Here is a 20354-nt window from a genome sequence, read left to right on the forward strand (position 1 = left end):
CTAAACGACTTTAATTAAATTAAGGAAATACAACAGAAAACAAAACTTGGCAATTAAAAGGAAAATGATCGAATAAAATATATATAAATAAATTATGGAAAGTAAGTAATAATCGTGGGTTATCTGTTTGAAGAATTGATTAGATGTAAATAGACCTAAAAGGCCCCACCAGAATCGGGTACATTAGTTCACCATACAGAGAATCTCAGTTATTTTATTTAAGCAAGAAATTGAAGTCACCATACGATCGTGATGAGTGCTACCCAATAAGTGGAATCAGTTAGTTCAGTTTAAACGATTTTTTTTTTCTCTCTCTCTTTTTTTTTTTTTTTTTTTGGCTGGGGCCAATCTTTTTTAATTTGATTATGGTAGCTATTCTCATTTTGGTATTAACGTCAGAGCATATCTTCTAATTTCAGTTCTCTACCTACCAAACCCACTATATATAGTGGGCTTCCCATTTTTTTTTTTATCTTAAATAATTAAAGCATGGTCAATTTGGTCACTCACTTAGTTGAGGGAGGACAAGAGCGAGGACTTTAGGGGCCGGGTCAACCTATAAGAACAAAAATAGTAGCTAGCAACAAAGGATAATAACGATAACAATGATAAGCACGTGCCATCCTCACCTTAATTAATCTACTGTTGTTCGACGGGATTAGGGTATGGAAAAAAAAAATTATGTGGCTGAGTGCAAAAGAGAAAAGAAAAATGGTAGGTGGGGAGCCTGAAAATTTGAGATTGAGAGAGAAACACTGCTAATTGTTCGGCGGGATTAGGGCTTGGAAGAAACATTTTGTGGCTGAGAGCAAAAAAGAAGAGAAAAATGGTTAGGTGAGAGCCTGAGATTCTGAGATTGAGAGGGAAAAACTTTTTTTTTTTTTTTTTTCGGCGGGATTAGGGTTTGGAAGAGAAACGAAGGTAGCTGATGACTGTGTTCTGGCGAGAGTGTGAGACACTAAGAGTCTGAGACTTGAGAGGAGCAGAAGTTTAAAGAGTGAAAGCTGAAGAGGAGAAATGAGAGTAAAGAGGTGAAATGACTAATAAGAGTAGCTGAGTGGGAAACAACAAAAGGGAAAAGACATGTGTGGCTGAGATCAAAAGAGGAAAAAAATAACTTGCATGGTATTAACTCAAACAGTGAGTCAGTGACAAGCATCGTTTTTATTATTATTATTATTATTATATTTTTTTATTTTTCAAAAAACGCAAGTGGCAAAAAATGACTAACCCATGCGGCATTTTTTTATTTTTTTTTAATTTTTTTTTTCAAAAAACGCAAGTGGCAAGTTTATGACATGACTATATAGTTTGTACCTCACTAACCCAAACGGCTATACAACATTTTATATATATATATATATATATATATANGAAAGACCAGGCGAGATTTAGCTGTTGGAAGAATAGGACCGGCTATTGAAGAAGAAATTGACGTAGAAAGAGGCATTCAAGAAGCTGCGAAGAGATTCGAAGGTTCAGAGATGGACTAGAGGTTAACAATAGGCCGATAAAGATTAACCTTTTTATTTGAGCCTAACTATATATATAAGGGGAGCACAGATATATTTAGGAAATGCTTAATCTGACCATAAAAAAAAAAAAAAGAATGGGTACGGTACTCAAGCGGAAGTGGAGCGAAATGCTTCCCTCTTGAAAGAAGCACAAGCGAAACGATACCTAGATCCGGCTGGGTAGCTTGTGTACTAGCCTGTTAAAGGAAGCTTGTGCACATTCAGCGTTTGCGCGTTCAGCAGTTTTTTATGGGTTCAGCGAATAACTTCTTAAAATTTTATTTAAAAAATATTAAATATATTTTAACATATTTTCACTAACAAAAAATGGACTATTGCGGCAGTTCCACCTGCCAGCCTTGCGTTGCTGCAATAGCTCTGTTGTGGCGGTATCAAAAACGTCGTAATAGATTGACCATTTAGCGGTGATTTTGTCCTATTGCGGTGGGCAGAAAAACGCCGCCACATAAGGCTATCATTCGGGTCAATTGACCTTTTAGCAGCGGGATAAACTCATCACTATATGTGACAACTTTTAGCGGTGGGCAGTAAGTGTCGCTATAGGGTTTATTAAACAATAGAATCTACGCGCCTTTTAGTGGTGGTAGGGGTGTACACAGTTCGATTTGGTCGGTTTTGAAGAGATTTTTCGCACCACGCCTATAAGGTGTGGTTTTACACTATGCTTAACCCGCCTCACTTTTGGAAAATAAAACCTGGTCTACACAAGGTGCAGTTAATTTTAGTAGCTCGGTGTGGTTCGTTCGGTTATATGGGCTGAATTTTTAAAAATTACTATTCTAAGCTTTGGACTTTTAGGCCTTTAAAAAAATAGCATTCTTAGCCCATTTTGACTACTTTTTAACTGACTTCTTTTTAACTAATCCTTTCTTTATCAAGTTTCAACCAGAAGAAGACAACTCCAAACTTGTCACCAGATTAGTATCAAGTCTCAAGTCTCAACTATAATATAACTTAAATTCAACTTGTTAAATTAAACAAGTGTTTATTAAACACATTAACACATACATACTAATAAATCAAAACTTGTCACAACATTCTAAATCAAACACACAATAATAAAGTATCAAGGCTCAACCATAACAGGAGAATTCTGGCATGGCAGTAACATTAACATTAACATTTCTATTATAGTAATTACATCAGATATAAGCAGTAGCACCGCCTCAAGGAGGAGTAATAGTGCAGCACTACAAAATAGTCAAGTAGTACTTGAAAAGCACTATACAAATATACATAATGGATGTTGGACCAGAATATACAATTGGTGCACTACACAACTAAATATTTTTCACAAAAAATAGAGGCGGTCCAGTCTACTAAGACTAATAGTCTAATAATTTCCAAGTGTGTTCAGTGCTTGTATTGTCATGTGTGCATCTAGTAAACAAAAATAAAGGAGAGAGTAGCAAAGAAGCATCAAGCCAGCAACTAGCAGCAGCCCAAGCAGTCAAACACTCCTCTCTATGATTAAGTCAGCAATTCAACCACAAATAATTTCTGCAACCAGCCAGCCAAAAACTCCAACTCCAAATCATCATATACAAAAAATCCATCCCTACAATGTCAATCCCAAAAAATAATGATAAGTAGAGAGTAGAAAGCAATACATGACAATTAACACCATTACAAATAGCAGCAAACAAACATAAGCAAATTACTAAAAGCAAAATCAAACAACATGAGTGAACTTTTAAAAAAAAAAAAAAAATAAAACTAAAACTAAAAGCAAAATCAAACACAAACATGAAAGTTCGACACATCATGGTGAACTAAAAACAAAATAAAAAATAATTCTTAAAACAAAATCAAACAAAAAAGAAAAAAAAAATCAAAAATAGTGAACTTAAAAAACAAAGATAAATAGTATGAGAAAATACCCAGGAACTATTTAAACCTTTGAGATTTATTCCTTTACTAGGCTGAAGTTGAATCTCTTAAATTAACCCTGAAATTACAAGAAAATAACAAAAAAAAGAATTAACAACAAACATTTAGTGACTATAAAATAAAACTAAAACAAAGGAGGGGTTGGGTTAGGGTTAGGGTTACCAAAGGCAGAACTACATAGTGGCAGAGCCACGGTGGAGAACAAAGATGAAAATGAGATTGACTGACTTAGGTATTAGGAATTTCATGAGACCTTGAGAGGAAAGTCTTTCTTTGTGAGAGAGTGAGACTGAGAATCAGAGATGAGCCTTGAGAGTGAGACTGAGAGCTTGTGTTCTTATATAAAGGGAGGTTAGGTGGAGCCTAAGACTGAGAATTTGAGAGGGAAAAACTACTGTTTGTTCGACGGGATTAGGGTATGGAAAAAAAAAATTATGTGGCTGAGTGCAAAAGAGAAAAGAAAAATGGTAGGTGGGGAGCCTGAAAATTTGAGATTGAGAGAGAAACACTGCTAATTGTTCGGCGGGATTAGGGCTTGGAAGAAACATTTTGTGGCTGAGAGCAAAAAAGAAGAGAAAAATGGTTAGGTGAGAGCCTGAGATTCTGAGATTGAGAGGGAAAAACTTTTTTTTTTTTTTTTTTCGGCGGGATTAGGGTTTGGAAGAGAAACGAAGGTAGCTGATGACTGTGTTCATATATATATATATATATTTTTTTTTTCAAAAGATGCAAGTGGGAGACACTAGAGACTAGAGTTGCCTATTAGAGTCTTAGACTCAGAGTTAGACCACACGTTATTGGACTAAGCCTCATACGTCAACTTCCTTTTTAATTCAATTTTTTTTTGATAAAAGACGTTAGGCCTATACAGTGTACACTCATGGATAAGAATTCAAAATTCTTTTTGATAAGAACGTCCCTGCTCAGTAACTTTAGTTCAGTGTTCATGGATGAACGTTGCCTCTTCTTAGAACGTTAGGCCTCTTCTTCTTCTTATAGATACATACATATATATATATATATACACATATAACACACTCGGGTTGTTTCAGTTTTTGTCGATGTGCACATCTCAGCGTTGATGGTTGCATTAGTCTAACGTCGGCACTGAAGATTTGCCGTCGACTACTTGCCGAAAACCTTCGGCGGAGCTTTGAGCGGGGCGGGGTGGTGCAGTTAGACCGGTTTTGTCAGTGTTGGTATCTCCTTGTACACCCCTAAGTGGCGGTTACGCCCACAGTTATATGTGCGAGGCTTTAGCAACAGGCCAAAAATGCCATTATAGGCCTCCAATTATTTCATAGTTTTAGTCCTTTAGTGGCGGTTTTTGCCTGCCGCTATAGGTTTTTTTTTCCCCTCCTGGGTTCTAAAACCACATTTCTATTACAAATAACCTGTAACAATTTTAGCTCCACTAAGACAATACCACAAATGTCTCCAAACCAACATTATATTAACATAGAAATATATTATCAACTACATAACTTTGTCTATAACCATCATCATAAAATTAACAAAAGAAAGATGTGGTCCTTTGTACACTTGCAAAAAATGTGTTTAGAGTTCAAATGTGGTTCTTTGTACACAAAATGTCCACAACATAAAGTTTATGAACTACTTGGTTGATGGGATGCGGCTGATAATTTTTGGAGAGTTGGGGATTGTAGGATCGGAGGAACGTCCTACATACAACAAAAAAAAAAAAAAAAATAAAAAAAAAAAAAAGGCAGTAATTAGGACACAACATTGAAACCAATGCAATTAAAGTGATTACATAAAAAATAAAATAAAAACCAAGGCAAAGAACTATACCTGCACAAATAGTACTACAAAAGTATTAAATACGACTGCCATGACAATGAAATGTGAAAGAGCAAGTCCTTCAAATACAAGTGAAAGAATCTAGACATGTGTAAGTGCAGTGCAGTGTAGCCAAGTACTTGCTACCATCAGCAATTAATTAAAAGTAACTTAGTTAAAAGTAATTTTATTCCTAATGGAATTAACTGAATCAAAGCTCTTGGTGGGAATTTGGGTTTATTGTTTCAAGCTCAAACCACTGACTTCGTAGTTCTCACAATTCCATAACAGCCAAAATTTAAACCATCATCACAAAATAACAAAAACACAGCAACAAAAAAATCAACATAAGTATGTGTCCAACTAAGAGTTTTTCAGCATAAAATATCAATCCCATCATCATTTAAGTATTCCAATTGCATTTTCATACTCCTAGTCCAATGATCTATATATAGATAAGATCAATGAAGAAAAAAGAAATCCTTCACCATTACATAACAACCAAAAAAAAAACAAGCCAGCATCACACACTAACAAAAAGCCATCCAAAATTTTACTAAACTATGCATCAAAGTATGAAACTATATATTTATTTTTAAAAGTATAACTTATCAAATCCATCATTGTGCTATCAATTATGTTTTCAACCATGACAACAATCTCTACAACTCATCTTGAAACACATCATGCTACAAAATTGGCTCATTATCAAGCTTGTTATTTCCTACCAAATCAAAATTAAAACAAACAACAACAATTAATAACAGTATCATACAAAGCTACCAAGCCAAAGGAAAAAGGCCTAGCATTTGGAGTTGTTAAGATTTTAAGATTTGGGAACTTTATAGAGAGCAGTCTCAAGGTATTCAAGTGGCAGTGATCAATAACTGCTTTAATCAAAGAACTCAAACTGCAAACATATTACACCAAAGAATTCTATAACTTGAGAACTAGCCATCTTGTAACCAAACCCCGAAACCCACATTTAAAGATAGAAATCTTTATGCATACCAAAATAACCAATCAAAGGAATTAAACAAACATTAATGCCAACCTGATTGCATTATGAAGTTATTTGTTGCATTTGTTGAAGCATGCGAGCCATTCTTTTCTCCATCTCTTCAAATTGGCTAAGTCTTTCCTTCATTTCGTCAAAAGAGGACAATTTCTCTTGCATCTCAGCCAAGGAAACCTTTAGTTGTGTAACTTTTTCATCCCTTGATTGACTTGATCGTATTTGAAGGTCCGTGAGAGCACTCTTGCTACTTCGGTCACTTGGGCTTGGACCAAATCTTACCCCATGAATATGACCTTTGCGCTCCTTACCCATCACTTTGGCACACACATCGTCTGGTGCCCTTGCAATACTACCACTTGTGTCAGATGATTGCAATTGATTCGAAGGTTCAACCAACAACTCCTTCATTTTATCCTGATATATGAATTCAATGATCAATTTTTAAATAGCATTTAATGAGCAATCATTTATGAATAGTACAAATAAGATTTGAAATTATGGCATAGCAGTACCAACAAGATTTGTGCAATATCCGGCAAGAACCATATGTTTAATAGATTGCTTGTTCAGAAAAAAGCCTCATAGTTCAGGTCCAAACAACCTTTGAAAAGATACGAATATTTTTAATAAATCTTGATCCTAATAATTTATTTAGTGCAGCCTTTTTCTCACATTCAAACACATCCTATAATATTATGCATCTTGGACTTAATCTGTAACAACAGTAAACAATGAAATGCTTTCTAAAGAGGCCTGCTCATTCAACGAGCATGGCAAAGCCTACTAAGTTTACATAATATTGCAACTGTAAGTCTAGAGTGCTTAAAACAACTATAGGCTACAAATTCTACGACCAATGCTAAAATTGCAATTGTAAATTAAAAATCTATAATGACATTTCATATATCTCATCATCATTAACTTCAAGTGAGTCACCATATGAGACAGGGGGGGGGGGGAATGGATTTCTGCAATGCAGCATAAAAGGGTAAAGGTTTGAGTATAATTTATTTAAAGAAACAGCACAGTAGGTTTCATTCAAATTTAATCTTGACTGACACCATTATATCTAAGTTATTTTAAAAGTCTTAAATGCAAGTTAGACTAAATTTGAATGCAAGTCCTCCAAAGGAAATTCCTTTGTATCTTTTCCAATCTAGCTGGCACAGCTTAAAAGAGAACCTTTTTAACAAAATTTCACATCCAGTGATACAAGCTTCTCAAAAAAGAAGAAACAATATGCTTCACCTCAAAATCCCAACTATTTTATTCTTCCAAATACTCCCTAAAAGACAGTGAAACTGTGATCTAAAGATTAGTGCTATTATGTTGACCAAACTTCACTTCCTAACACTCAAATAGCTCCTAAACTATTTTAGGCACATTAATTCTAGTTCAAATGTAGAGAACACAAACAGTTGTCTACCCAAAGAACAAAAGCTTTCTAGGATAGGTTACTCTCCAAACCTATCACCAAATGTCTCCAAATGTCTCCAAACCCCTCTATACAAAGATTGAACCTCAATGTAGCAATTCCTCCAAAAAATTCATATTATCATAAAAACACTTGTGATTTGAATGGATCTACTTTTCAATGAATGTTCACTCATTTTAAAATGGGCAGTGTTGTGGTGCTAATAGTAGTTAATGTCCCCAGATTCACTAGTAGATTAAGGCTCAGTGTTAATTTCTGTGGTGGTTGGAAGTCATATTGATCTCAACCCCCAACACCATTTCACCCTCTAACCAAAATGTAGAGAAGACAACAAGATATAAACAAGAACAAGTTTTTTATGATTGGCATAAAGCGAATGCAAAGCAAAATATATACTAGAAGACCAGAATCTAAATAATAATAAATTCAAAGATACCACCAAATCTTAATTCTTCAAGGAAAAATTTTAATTAAAAAAAAATAGCAATATAATGTAAAAGGACAAATATAATATAATAGATTGCTTGTTCAGAAAAAAAACCTCATAGCAGGCTCTCTCTCCATAGAAGCCAGCTGGTTTCTAGCAAAACAAGGGGGAAAAAAAAAAAAACACAAATCAAAGAACCTAACTTGCTTAATCCACAATTTAGAAGTTCCACCTACCATAGTTTTTTTAGATATTATAGTTCATATCACTAGTGGAGGCCAAAAAAGAACAAAAGAATCACTTAACAAATAAAATTAATATGAATCAAATAATGGAGGCCACTGCCTCCATATTATTGTTTTGTTAACCTCCATATTATTTCTTTGTTAACCTTCATTTCATTAAGCACCCATATACAAACTCAAAAGCAGGCAGTAATAAAATTTAATGTAATAAAATGGATTACTCACCATTTTTGCTTGCACTACAGGATTAACTGCAGTTCCATCTTTACGAGTATGCAATATTGAATATAATGTTGCACGCTTTACAGGACGTCCATCTGCTTTTGCCTGCAATATGAACAACATATTTATGTAGTGATTCATATTGGTTCCACATAAACTTAAGATAAGTCAAATCATTTACATATTAGTCATAATATTTATTACCTTCTTTGCAGCATGCACGGCAAAGCTGCATGAACCAGCAATATGTAAGTCCTCCTGTTTAGAACGATGGTCCCTATTCTTCTCTGACTCTATCTACAAAATTATGGAGTCCAAGAATACAAAAACAAACAAACAGACTTACATTTTTACACACAACCACAAGTGTTCTACTAATTTAATTATCGTGTTATAAAAAATAAAAATAAAAAACCTTATTCATACAGAAAAATCATAGAAAATTAACATTGTTTAGTAAATGTGCTATTTATCACATGTGTTTTTCTAACTAGAATATCACTTCACCCTTATGTGAAAAGTTTTTTAACTATTCATAGAGATCTTAATGTAGTTTCACACTTTCACTAAGTTCTTATTATATATATATTTTTTAAAAAGTAAAACAAAACTTGCCTCTTAACAAAGAATTTCAGCAAGCTCAAGATATACAATTGGGCAGCTGTGGAATTCTTAAAAAAAAAAAAAAAAAAATTGCAGAAAATAAGTAAAATTCGAAACATGAAATGCCATGATCAAGCAGTCATCTTAAAATTTTTATGCATAAACCATTAAAACTCTACTTTGAGGCAAAACCTAGTTCAAGAAATAGATGTAAATTGTAATCTATTCTACATTTAAGTACAAAAGAGGTTATGTAAGGATTTACACTTTTACAAAGAAAATTGAACTATGAAAATGCTATGTAAGGATTCACACTTTTACAAAGACAACTGAGCCCACCAAACAATAATGCCAAAACAATCAAATCCACAAAAGGATACGCAAAAATTTCAATTCCTGGATAAAACTAACTCACCAACCAGTTGCTTATGCAACCAAAGAACAACATATCCAAAGAAACAAAGCACAGTACCAACATGGTAGTAATGAAAACCAAAAACACAGATTAAGCACATCTTAAGACAAAAAAAGAAAAAAAAAGATTTAAAAAGAACATACCACTACATCCTCTATATGCCAATGTTCAACAAGAATATCCTAATCTTCTGGCATGCATTCCCTGGTTCCGTTGCTCTTCACCCGTGTTTTGTTTCTTGGATGCGGTATGTAATGAGCTGTTTTCAGCCTGCACCTGTGATCCCTCCAAGCCTTCCCAATTTTTTGTAAGGTAAATATCTTCAAACCCGCATATGCAATAGGATTATTAGGGGCAGCGTATTTTCGCTACAATCAAATAGTTGAGTTAGCAAATTACAATCAAATAGTTGAGTTAGAATTAGAACTACAACAAGCATGCTAAAATGTCATAATTACAAGTATTATAAGTTCCTGGTTTACCTCTACAAGACGCCAACACTCTTCTTTAAGTTCTTTTGGCATGTCCTTCCAACTCAAATATCTAATTGGGCACATGTGGGGTTTCCACGCAATCGTCCCCTAGAAACCAGTGAAAGCCCTTGCCTCCTCATCAACCAACTGATGCATACTATTTAGTGGCAAGTCAATTACTTGGTTGTCGGGAAGATCCCAAACATCCAAGTACTTGCTTGGCCTGCGAGTGGCACGTATAGGTGGCTGCACATCTGAAATTTAAATAATGCATTACTAGAAAAAATTGGCACGACTTTTAACATAGACACTCATCAAATGTTAAAATTTTAATTGTTATCACTTCCGAAACAACAAAAACAAGCAAAATGTTTACTCTTTTTTTTTTTTTTTTTCCAGTTCAATCAGTTCCTCATAATCACTTTATGGATAAGATAAGACCACAAACAAAGAAAAAAGTAACTATTTTCTTAATTTATAATGAGTATTTCACACACAATAAGCTAATTCCACTAACTGCAGACAAATACCTATCTAAACAATTAGGAAGCAACAAAGATCAAAATAAAAACTAAAAATAAAAGCACACAAATATAAAGATAAACAATGAAAACCCAATAAAAATAAAAGGCACCCATATAAGCATTATCAAAAAAATTTATAGGTGAAATTGCTTGCAAATGATACAATGAGAATTTCACATACAATACAAACTAGTTGCAGATAAATATCTCTCTAAAAAATTAGAACCCCACAAAGATTAAGTAAAAGCAAACCAACCTAGAAAGACCCTTATATTAGCTATATACAGAGGATTTCTCATTAAAGATGGCTAATTTATCTAAAAACACACAAATACAAAGATAAACAATGAGAACCCAACAAAAATAAAAAAAACAAATTGTAAACAAAGGTCTTTTCTTTCTCTATCTTCTTGTTTACTAGTTAGTAGATGGTGGGGCATAATATTAGAAAATTCAACTTAAGAAATTAGCATCAATTTAAATAAAATGGAATTGAATTTTCAGTTTAAATTCAACTTAAGAATTTTTTTTTTAAAAAAATTCAACTATCTTGGTGGATTAGAGAGAAGGCATGGATATGTGTTTTGCTTATTAAATTTGCAACCATGATTGATACTATTATTGTTTGAATAACATACTTGAACATGATTGTATTGATTAGCAATTAAATGATTAGCATGAACCTAACTATAGAACTTGAGAGTTTCAACATGCATACAGGCATAACAAATAAAACTATGACATTTAAAAAATATATAAAAATAGACAACAACCATCATGAGACATATAGGGCAGGGGCTGAGACATAGAGGCTGCTCCTTTATTTATTTATTTATAATAGAATTTTTAAGCAAACTGATAGCAAATTTGATATCAAGTTGTAAGCCCATACCTTGCGTAGAAGCTTTATGCATTTCTTGGTTCGTTTCTTCATCCACATGTTCTATAGAAGCTCCTTCCACGGTTACGCTCTTGGAACGCGTGTGCAAATTTGATTTTCGCCTTGCCATTTCAACTGTCAAAGTGTAAAATAAAAACAAGTATATAAGGACAACGACAAGTAAAAAACAAGTTGATATGAATGAAATATAATGCTGGACACTTTACATAACATAACAAAAAAGAAACAAAAACAAAATCAAAAGTAGAAAAATGTAATATAAATGAAATATAATGCTGCATGTAACTAATTATTATTAACAACAACAATACTTGTAAAAAAAAAAAAAAGAAGAGGGAAACAACAACAAAAATAGCCCTCCACTAATTATTCATTCATTTGTTAGAGTATAAACCTAGAACTGTTAATTCATCCAAAATCTTACTTCTTTGAATCTTCTTTGAATCCAAAATGCATTTCCTCCCTTTTCTGGTAAACCATCGATGATAAATAGAGTATAAACCCTTAAATCACACAATCCAACAAATCAAATAGAAACATAATTGGATATTTGGGCTTCACCAGTATGGCATTTACACAACTGTCTTATTCTCTTATTTCATTATTTTCCCCCCTTTTCTGGCAGAATCCATGAGACAATTTCAGACCAAAGGTACATTGTATCTAAATACCAATAACTAGTAAAAACTACATTCTAAAAACTTTCTATTTAATTAGTAAGCATATTAACCACACTAAATTAAAACATAGTTCAGCTTTAAAGAAACCCAGATACAATCTTGCATTTGGCAAACAAAAAAAAAAAAATCAAAACACACAAACAAACATCAACAGAACAGCTATTGTTAAACTCCAAACTCCCAAATTAGCCCAACCAAACCTTAATCCAACAACATTATCTTACATGCCTAAAACCCATCATTAAAATTAATTTTAAAAAAATACAATAAAGCCCAATCTGTGAAAATTAACCAAGAAGGAATTGACTTTTGTAGAGCAATCTAGAACCTTAAAAACTCCAAAACTGAGACATTGAAAAAAAAAAAGAAAAAAAATCAACCCCACAAGATGAGAGTGTAGACAATTTATTTTTGCTATTATTTATGAGCCCTACTACATTTTTTACTATTATTCATGGGTCTTACTGTACTATTTAAGCTAACTTTATCTTTATTTATAATATTTTCAGTAAAAAAAATTTAATTTCAACAAAATAAGCATTAGGTAATAAATTAAAAGTTGAATATATAGTAATTTACGAATATGTCTGGCAAATTGGTTATGGCGTGAGATATCATATAATTGCTAGTTTTTGACATTGTTTCTGTGCTCGCTAAGATATTATAATTGGGAAGATAAGATTCAGAACCCCCTGTGCTAAGTTGTGGAGTGAAAATAGTGCATTACGCATATGGTACTACCGCATCCCATCACATCACGCGAAGAGACTTTTGGACTTTGGGAGTCTATCATTTCCATGTATCTAGCTAATCTCTCTCATCAAATTATTTACCTTAAACTTCAACAACAACCTTTTTTTTTTTGGGAAAAATTAAAGATTCATGGTGGGAGTGGGAAATGATTATTATGCACCACTTGAATCACAATCCGTTTGATAAGCTACCCCATATCATATCCAATGATTTGTTCATGTTTGGTAGTGTTTATTCGCTCATATTTATTATCCACTTAATTTTATGAAAAAGACAGGCGGTACTCTCGTTTCTTTGCTTTTTTGTTGATTAGAAATACCTTGGAAAAATACTTTGTATCATATATCACTGTAATTTCACTGACAAAGTCACCCCGAAATATTTCAATTTACTCCTATACCATACGTAATCCTATTAAATGATTTTTTACCTAATTTACTTGATAATTTTGCAATCATTTAGAAAATAGTACTGTATAAGGCTGACAACTTATTCCCATTGAATCTATAGCCTATAGGTCTCCGCTTGCGCTGCCCAGTCCCAATGATATTTACATAAATGCCATTAACAGTTTATTATATTTTATTTTTTATAACTTTATATAAGTGATTAAGTATATGTGGTCTCTTGTGTGTGTATATAAGCCTACTCACATAGTAAAGTTCATTATTTTTTTTTATTGACAATTTGTAATTGTCATACATTGAATGGTTGTTGTAGTGGAGCAAAAAGTTTTTAAATTTTTTGTGAATGTTATTTTTTTAATTGTTTTGTTGTTGAAATTATAGAAAAACTAGTGTTAGGCAGGCTGTGCAGGAGAATTTTTTTAGGCTGGTAATCAAGGCCATGGCAGGGGTGTCTCTTCCTGGCTCCACCTGTTGTTATTTCTATTTTCACGTAGACATGGAAATATGGGTCAGAATTTTCTGACCCGACCCGAAAAATACCTGACCCGAATTCAGTTTTTTAACCCGAAGTAAAAACGAATTGACCCGACCCGATTTTTTTCGGATCAACCCGACCTACCCGAATAACCCGTGACCCGACCCGTTAAAAAAATTGCAATTTTTTTTTTTAATTACACTTTGTACATCAAGCACAAAGTATCAAAACTAGTAATAATTAATAAAGCAATACTTGACAGTAGACAAAGACTAAGACAAGAGTAGAAGTCAGTGAAGTCTTCAAGTCACTACAAACAAAACACAATTACACAAGTGACAAGTCACTACAAACAAAACAGTGAAACACAAGTGACAAGGCAAGTCAACTAGTCAAGGGCCAAGTTCCAACTTCCAACCGGCCAAGGGGCAAGGGCTCAGACAGAAGGCTTTCTAACAAGTCACAAGTCAATAGTCACAAGCATTAAAAATAAAAATAAAATCCCATTCGCTTTCAATGCTTTATGCCCTTATGCTTGCTGCTAGGCTAGCTGTAGTCCACTCCGTTTCAGCCACAAAACAATGAATTAATCAATTATAGTATTATACAAACAAACGGTACAAACTCTATTTTTTTGTTTAGCTAGGACTGCAACAAGGTGCCTTTTGGAAGCTGTGGTGGAAGCTAGTCTCACTGCAACTGTTTATAACTACCAAAGAATTTTGTTTTTAAGTGATTGTGGAGGACTTTTTACAACCCTTAACAGCAAGAGAGCTTTGGATTGGCAGGATTCTAATAGGCTTGCTAACCTTAACTTTCTTGTTCAATGTGGCTTACTCTACAAAATGATCTTAGTGCCCTTTTTGCTAGTTAATTATATAAGTATTGTAGCTAAGCAGGCAACTTTACTGCCTTTGAACTAACGCTGGTTGAATCAGCTTTGTATATCTTAATGTCGTTTGTTTTGTACTTCTTGTTTTTGGTATAAAAAAAAAAAAAAAAAAAAAAAAAAAGATGCTTGTTAGAAATTTTGAGTTGTTACTTAATGACAAAGGCGGTGGAAGGCTTGTAAGTTGTATATGAAAAAAATGTGCTTAACAGCATAAGTTCCATACATTAAATCAAGATCTTGTTTTGCTTCTGTTGGAAGTTAAATATAAATCTAGATCTTTTGCACTCTCAATGTGAGTTGCTCTTCTTTCTTAATCTTTTTAGTTTGATATTAGTCTTTTTGAAATTGAAAAAAAAAAAAAAAATTGTTTGAAAATACGGGTCAACCCGACCCGACCCGCAACCCGATTGACCCGACCCGAACCGAACCCGACCTGACCCGCCCGTTTTGCCATGTCTATTTTCATTTCACGTATTTAACGTGTGTTGCATGTTTTAAATGAAGAAATAGGGAACAGCAGATAAGTCTCCCGATTGACCCGACCCGAACCGAACCCGACCTGACCCGCCCGTTTTGCCATGTCTATTTTCATTTCACGTATTTAACGTGTGTTGCATGTTTTAAATGAAGAAATAGGGAACAGCAGATAAGTCTCTCTCTCTCTCTCTCTCTCTCTCTCTCTCTCTCTCTCTCTCTCTCTCTCTCTCTCTCTCTCTCTCTCTCTCTCTCTCTCGTTTCCCCTACGCCCAAATATAAGATTAATTGTTGAAAAAAAAAATACTGTAGTTAAAAATAAAGAGTGGAAAGTGATGGCCTTGTAAAGGTAAAAATGGACATGCCTTTCTAAAAATAAAAAATAAAAAATAAAATAAAAAACAACAGTACTCAATCCTAGCTTGTTAATTAGTGTATATTCTTAGTCTATCCAACAGTTTTACATTATTTAATTTATTTTTCCTAGCTAGGCTCATATATATATATATATATATAAATTCCTTGTAATACACATAAACATGCCTATGCATATATAGAAAGACAGTCTCTTATACATCGATTGACATATATTAAAATATACAGATTGTTCTCCTTTTTTTTTGGTAAGAAATTATTCTCTCACGTACTCAAGTAACTTTCACTCTCTCTTTTATTTGTGGCCTTTTATTTTATCATAACCATGTTCCTGTCTCCTCTTATTCAAGGTTTTGAGACCCGGACCGTTCATTGAACCGTAAAAGGGAGAGGTTTAAAGTTTTTAAGGTCGAACCAAGGTTGAACTAGGGTCGAACCGTGATGACGTCATAATTAATTAGCAATTATATAAATATAAATAAATATATTAAATTTGTAAATATTAGCAAAATTTACTAAAAATATCTTAAAAATTGAAACAAAATATATAAAATAGTACATTATAAGGTTAATAGAAAATAATACAACATAAATAAGCATAATAATCCTTTAAGAGAAATCATTTCAATTAACTAAAAATGACTTTTAAAATAAATTCATAAATTGCATAGGTATTATTCTTAAATAAAAAGTTAATTTAGTAATATTTAATATGTTGACAAAGATGACATAGAAGTTTAGAAACTATAAATCATGTTGTGGACGACTAAATTTCTCGGTTCGAAATAAGTCAAACAAGTAAAATAGTGTCACAAATGTGAATTTGTATTGACGAATGTGTGGTACAATTCTCTGTAATTACAAAAGAGTTATCCTCTGATTCGATCTCCTTGAAAGATTTGTTAATTGGATTTGTGGTAATGTGATTTTCACTTGAACACAAAGTATCCTTCAATTTGGTTGAAGGATGGATCGAAGATTGTTGAAGGATGGATCGAAGATTGTTGAAACGGAATTACAATGAATCTCTGGCTATGAGCTTGTTAGAAATCCTTTGTTCTTTTGTGACAATTAATAGAAAGGCTGCATGAGCCATGTGATCAGAATATATTAGAGAGAGAGAGAGAGAGAGAGAGAGAGAGAGGAGAGAGAGAGAGAGAGAGAGAGAGAGAGAGAGAGAGAGAGACTCACCTATTAGATATTTGCTCAAACAGCTTAGGCAGCCAAGAGACTACTTAATGAAGTTAACAAATAAATGGTTTTTCATTTTTGTGCTATTTTGAATACAAAATCATAGATTTTATGAGAATAATTTATCTACTGTTTGCTTGAGATAAGTTTTCAAAGATAACACACTAACTTGAAAATCTAATTTCCGTACACATAGCATCACAGTTTTAGCATTTAAAAAAAAAAAAGGGGGGGGGGGGCAGAATACAGTGAGAGAAAGTAAAACTCTATGAAGCATTTCAACAAACATCTTCAATGCCCACCCAAAAACCAGCTTTAAAAATGCCAATAATAACAGATATTGCTAATACTAGAAATCCAAACAAGAAAACCCATTCATCAAGCTAATCAAAACTGAAACAAAATGTTATTCATCAAACTAATAAAAAAATGAAACAAAATGAGTGTCAAAGGGGTTTTGGTCTTGTCTAAAAGGCAAATAAAAAGAGAAACAAAAAGAAAAATAAAAGAGAAAAGACAATATAGAGAGAGAGAGAGAGGAGGACCCGGCGGCCACCAGTGGTGATGGCACCGGCGATAGCACCTCCAGTGGCCGAAGGAGAAAGACCAGAACTACAGCCAGTAGTGGAGGTGTGGGACGCGGTGGCTGCTAGCTGTAGCCATGGAGATTCAGCAATGGTGTGAGAGAGTTTTTGAATTTTGGATAGTGAGAGATCTGAAGAAAGAGAATTTCTTTTTGTTTTTTTTGGTAGCTGAAACGCAGAGAGAATAGAGAAAAGAGCAAGGGCAGAGGGTGGTGTCACACGGATTGATGAGCTGTCTTTATTAGGTGTCAATTTTTTATGTGTTGGATTAAATAAACGGTTGAGATTGAAGCTATTGCACGCCGTGCAATACCCTAGGTATTGCACGGGATATGAATCCATCATGTATATGCGATTATCGATCGGTCTGGTCTGGAATATCTTGGTGTCGAGTAAAAGCTAGCTAGCTACATCAATCATATTCATAGTTGTATGTTGCATTATGGACGACAAAAATTATATATCTTCATTTTTGACAGCAACCTCTCATTGACCTTTGTTAGTGAATCACTGAATCCATGCACGCATTATTAATTTGTTAGTTTATAATTACTACGTTTGATATTGGCTTAAAAAGTCAATTTTTATTTACTGTTTAATTTATTTTTATTATTATTTATAAATTTTATTGTATTTTTTGAAATTAACGTATTAAACAGTAGTTTGGCTTAGTTGATGATTAAAATATTTATATTTTGGTACATATGTCGTAACTAAGTCTACGGAGGGGTCGTTCGTTTCTCTTTCTCAATTATGTTACTTTTACATTTTTTAGAGCATTCACATCTTAGTATATTAGACTATTACTCTATTTTTGGTTACATTTGATATTGGCTTAAAAATTCAGATTTTTTTTTTCACTATTTAACTTATTTTTCTACTATTTTTTTTTTGTTACTGTGGGGCCTATGGGCCTGGTAACCTCGACCCACTTCACATCTAGCCCAGGGCCCATGCCGAGGAAGAAGTATTATACGAAGACGATGTATGAAGGCCTAAGCTCTTAGAACCCCCACCGAGGATATCCCTGTCCTCGGCAGACCGAGACTAACCCCAAGTGGTGGGGGGGGGGAGACGAGTTTAGGAGAGGTTGTCACCTCCACAATAAATGCGCTCACCTAACCCCTGGTCACATTAATGGAGATGTGACTCCTGGACTGGATAACCTTGGTCACAGTAAATCATTTGAGTACTGATAGTACAGCTGATGGGATGGATGGTCAGAAGGAAGGCACATGGATGACCAACAGATGGAAGAAAGAGAAGAAGGAGAGGGGGCTATATAAGAAGAACCCAACAGAACAAAAAAAAAGGGGGGGGGGGGGGGAAAGGGGGAAAGGAAGGAAGCTCCTCGGATGAGCGCCGAGGAGCAACCTTAAGGAGCTGCCTGGATGCCTCGGCCTCCAAAGGGTTGGAATTCTTGTTTTTAGAGTTGCCTGTCTGTTAGGGTCTAATTCTTCATCCCACTCACTAAAAATGTATTGTTTGGGCTTGTTAGGCTAGATTCCCATCCTTTTTCTGGGTCCAATCCAAATTGAGTCCCTACAATTGGCGCTGCCTGTGGGGAGAATTTGTGCACTAACAGGCGCAACGGACGATCATTCCTAAATAGCTAGTTTACGGAAGGTTAACGAGGATGCGCCACCAAAAAAAAAAAAAAAAAACAATATATAAATGAATGAATAAATAAACTTTTGCAGAAAGGTAGAAGATTCAAAGGAAAAGAGATGAAGCATCGCATTATTTTATTAAATGAAAAAGAAATACAAGATACAAACAGAGGCTCAGACAGGCATGTTTTAAAGCTAAGGCTACAAACAGAGGCCCAGACGGCCCAGACCTAAAGCTAAATAGAGGGAATGGGGCTGAGGCAGGCCTGTTTCAAGGCTACCAACAACTCCTAGGCCGGTGCGGTGGTGCCAGCGACAAGAGAGGAGTAGACGCATGGGCGCCTGGCGGCCCCTCCTTATGATGTTCCCTTGATTCTCTCCTAGCCCCACTGCGGTTAGCAGTTGGAGACGGCAACACTCGGGCACCAAACATGACGTAATCTTGCCCGTCTCCGCTGGCAGGAATGCGCCCCAGAGAAGAGCGTTATGTACTTCAGGGACCTCCCTCCTACCTGCCTTGCACGGCACAATCAAGGTGATGCCCAAATTTTGCCACGCCAGAAGTCTGACGCGGACTATTGCCGCAACGGCTCTCGGTCGAGGGAGGAGGGCCTTTAGCCTGTATACCCTCACTCCCATCTGGGGCTGTCCCATTTCTCCAAACTCTTATCACAAGTCTGACAGGGTTATTGAAGAAGTTCGAAAAGTTGGGAGGACATGTTTCCTGTTTTGTTAGAAGATTCATGAAGTGAAGGAAGACACCTCCCTCCTGATAGCCTTATATAGGGAGTGGAAGTTGGTGAGAATTGATCTACGCAAAACACGAGGGAAGAATTGATCTACGCAAGCCTATGGGAAAGCTAACTATTTGCAGAAGAACAAAAGCGTTAGATAGAACTGAGTGGTGGTACCGTCCTCGGATTCACGCTTCAGGGACAGTTGATTGCCTCACGAGACTAAGTCTAGAACAGAACCAAGATATTGAGCAAAACATTAGAGTATAACAAGCAAGAGGAAGCATCAATCAAGAAATTAAAAGTAAGCTATTAAATATATATTTCAAATAGAAAATATGTGTTCTCGTTACAATGTTGCCAAGCCAAAAAGTAAAAATGAAGTGAAAAAGAAAACAAATAAGAGTGTCCTACGCTACCCCCAACTCCGTAGGCAGTTTGTCTAGAGGAGCCTATTGAAACACCTAGGAACCCTGATTCGGAGGGGCTACTTTAGAGGACCCTTCCACGGTGGGAGAAATCTGAGGGACAGTAGGGGTGGCTCGGGAGTCAGCAGGATGCCTCACCCCACCTTGGGGCACCTCTTGACCATCGGTTCCAGCCCCCTCAAACGCTCCATGGGGCTCAGCCTCCTCAAAAGGTCTGTCAGCTGAGGATGTGTCCTCGGCAGTCTTGGTCTGACTTTCACTTG

General features: G+C 34.9%; 1 protein-coding gene across 1 annotated transcript; it reads right to left on the reverse strand.

The window, feature by feature from the left end:
- Window positions 1–6288: 6288 nt before the first annotated feature.
- LOC111994697 (uncharacterized) lies at window positions 6289–11597 on the reverse strand. Its single transcript, XM_024026580.1, has 5 exons — window positions 11480–11597; window positions 10244–10317; window positions 8777–8869; window positions 8576–8677; window positions 6289–6657 (listed from the first exon to the last, which is right to left on the reverse strand). The coding sequence occupies exons 1-5, from the start codon at window positions 11595–11597 to the stop codon at window positions 6289–6291; spliced, it is 756 nt and encodes a 251-aa protein (XP_023882348.1).
- Window positions 11598–20354: the final 8757 nt, after the last annotated feature.

This window comes from Quercus suber, unplaced genomic scaffold (assembly GCF_002906115.3).
Source record: "Quercus suber isolate HL8 unplaced genomic scaffold, Cork oak 2.0 scaffold_250, whole genome shotgun sequence".
Taxonomy (NCBI): Eukaryota; Viridiplantae; Streptophyta; class Magnoliopsida; order Fagales; family Fagaceae; genus Quercus; species Quercus suber.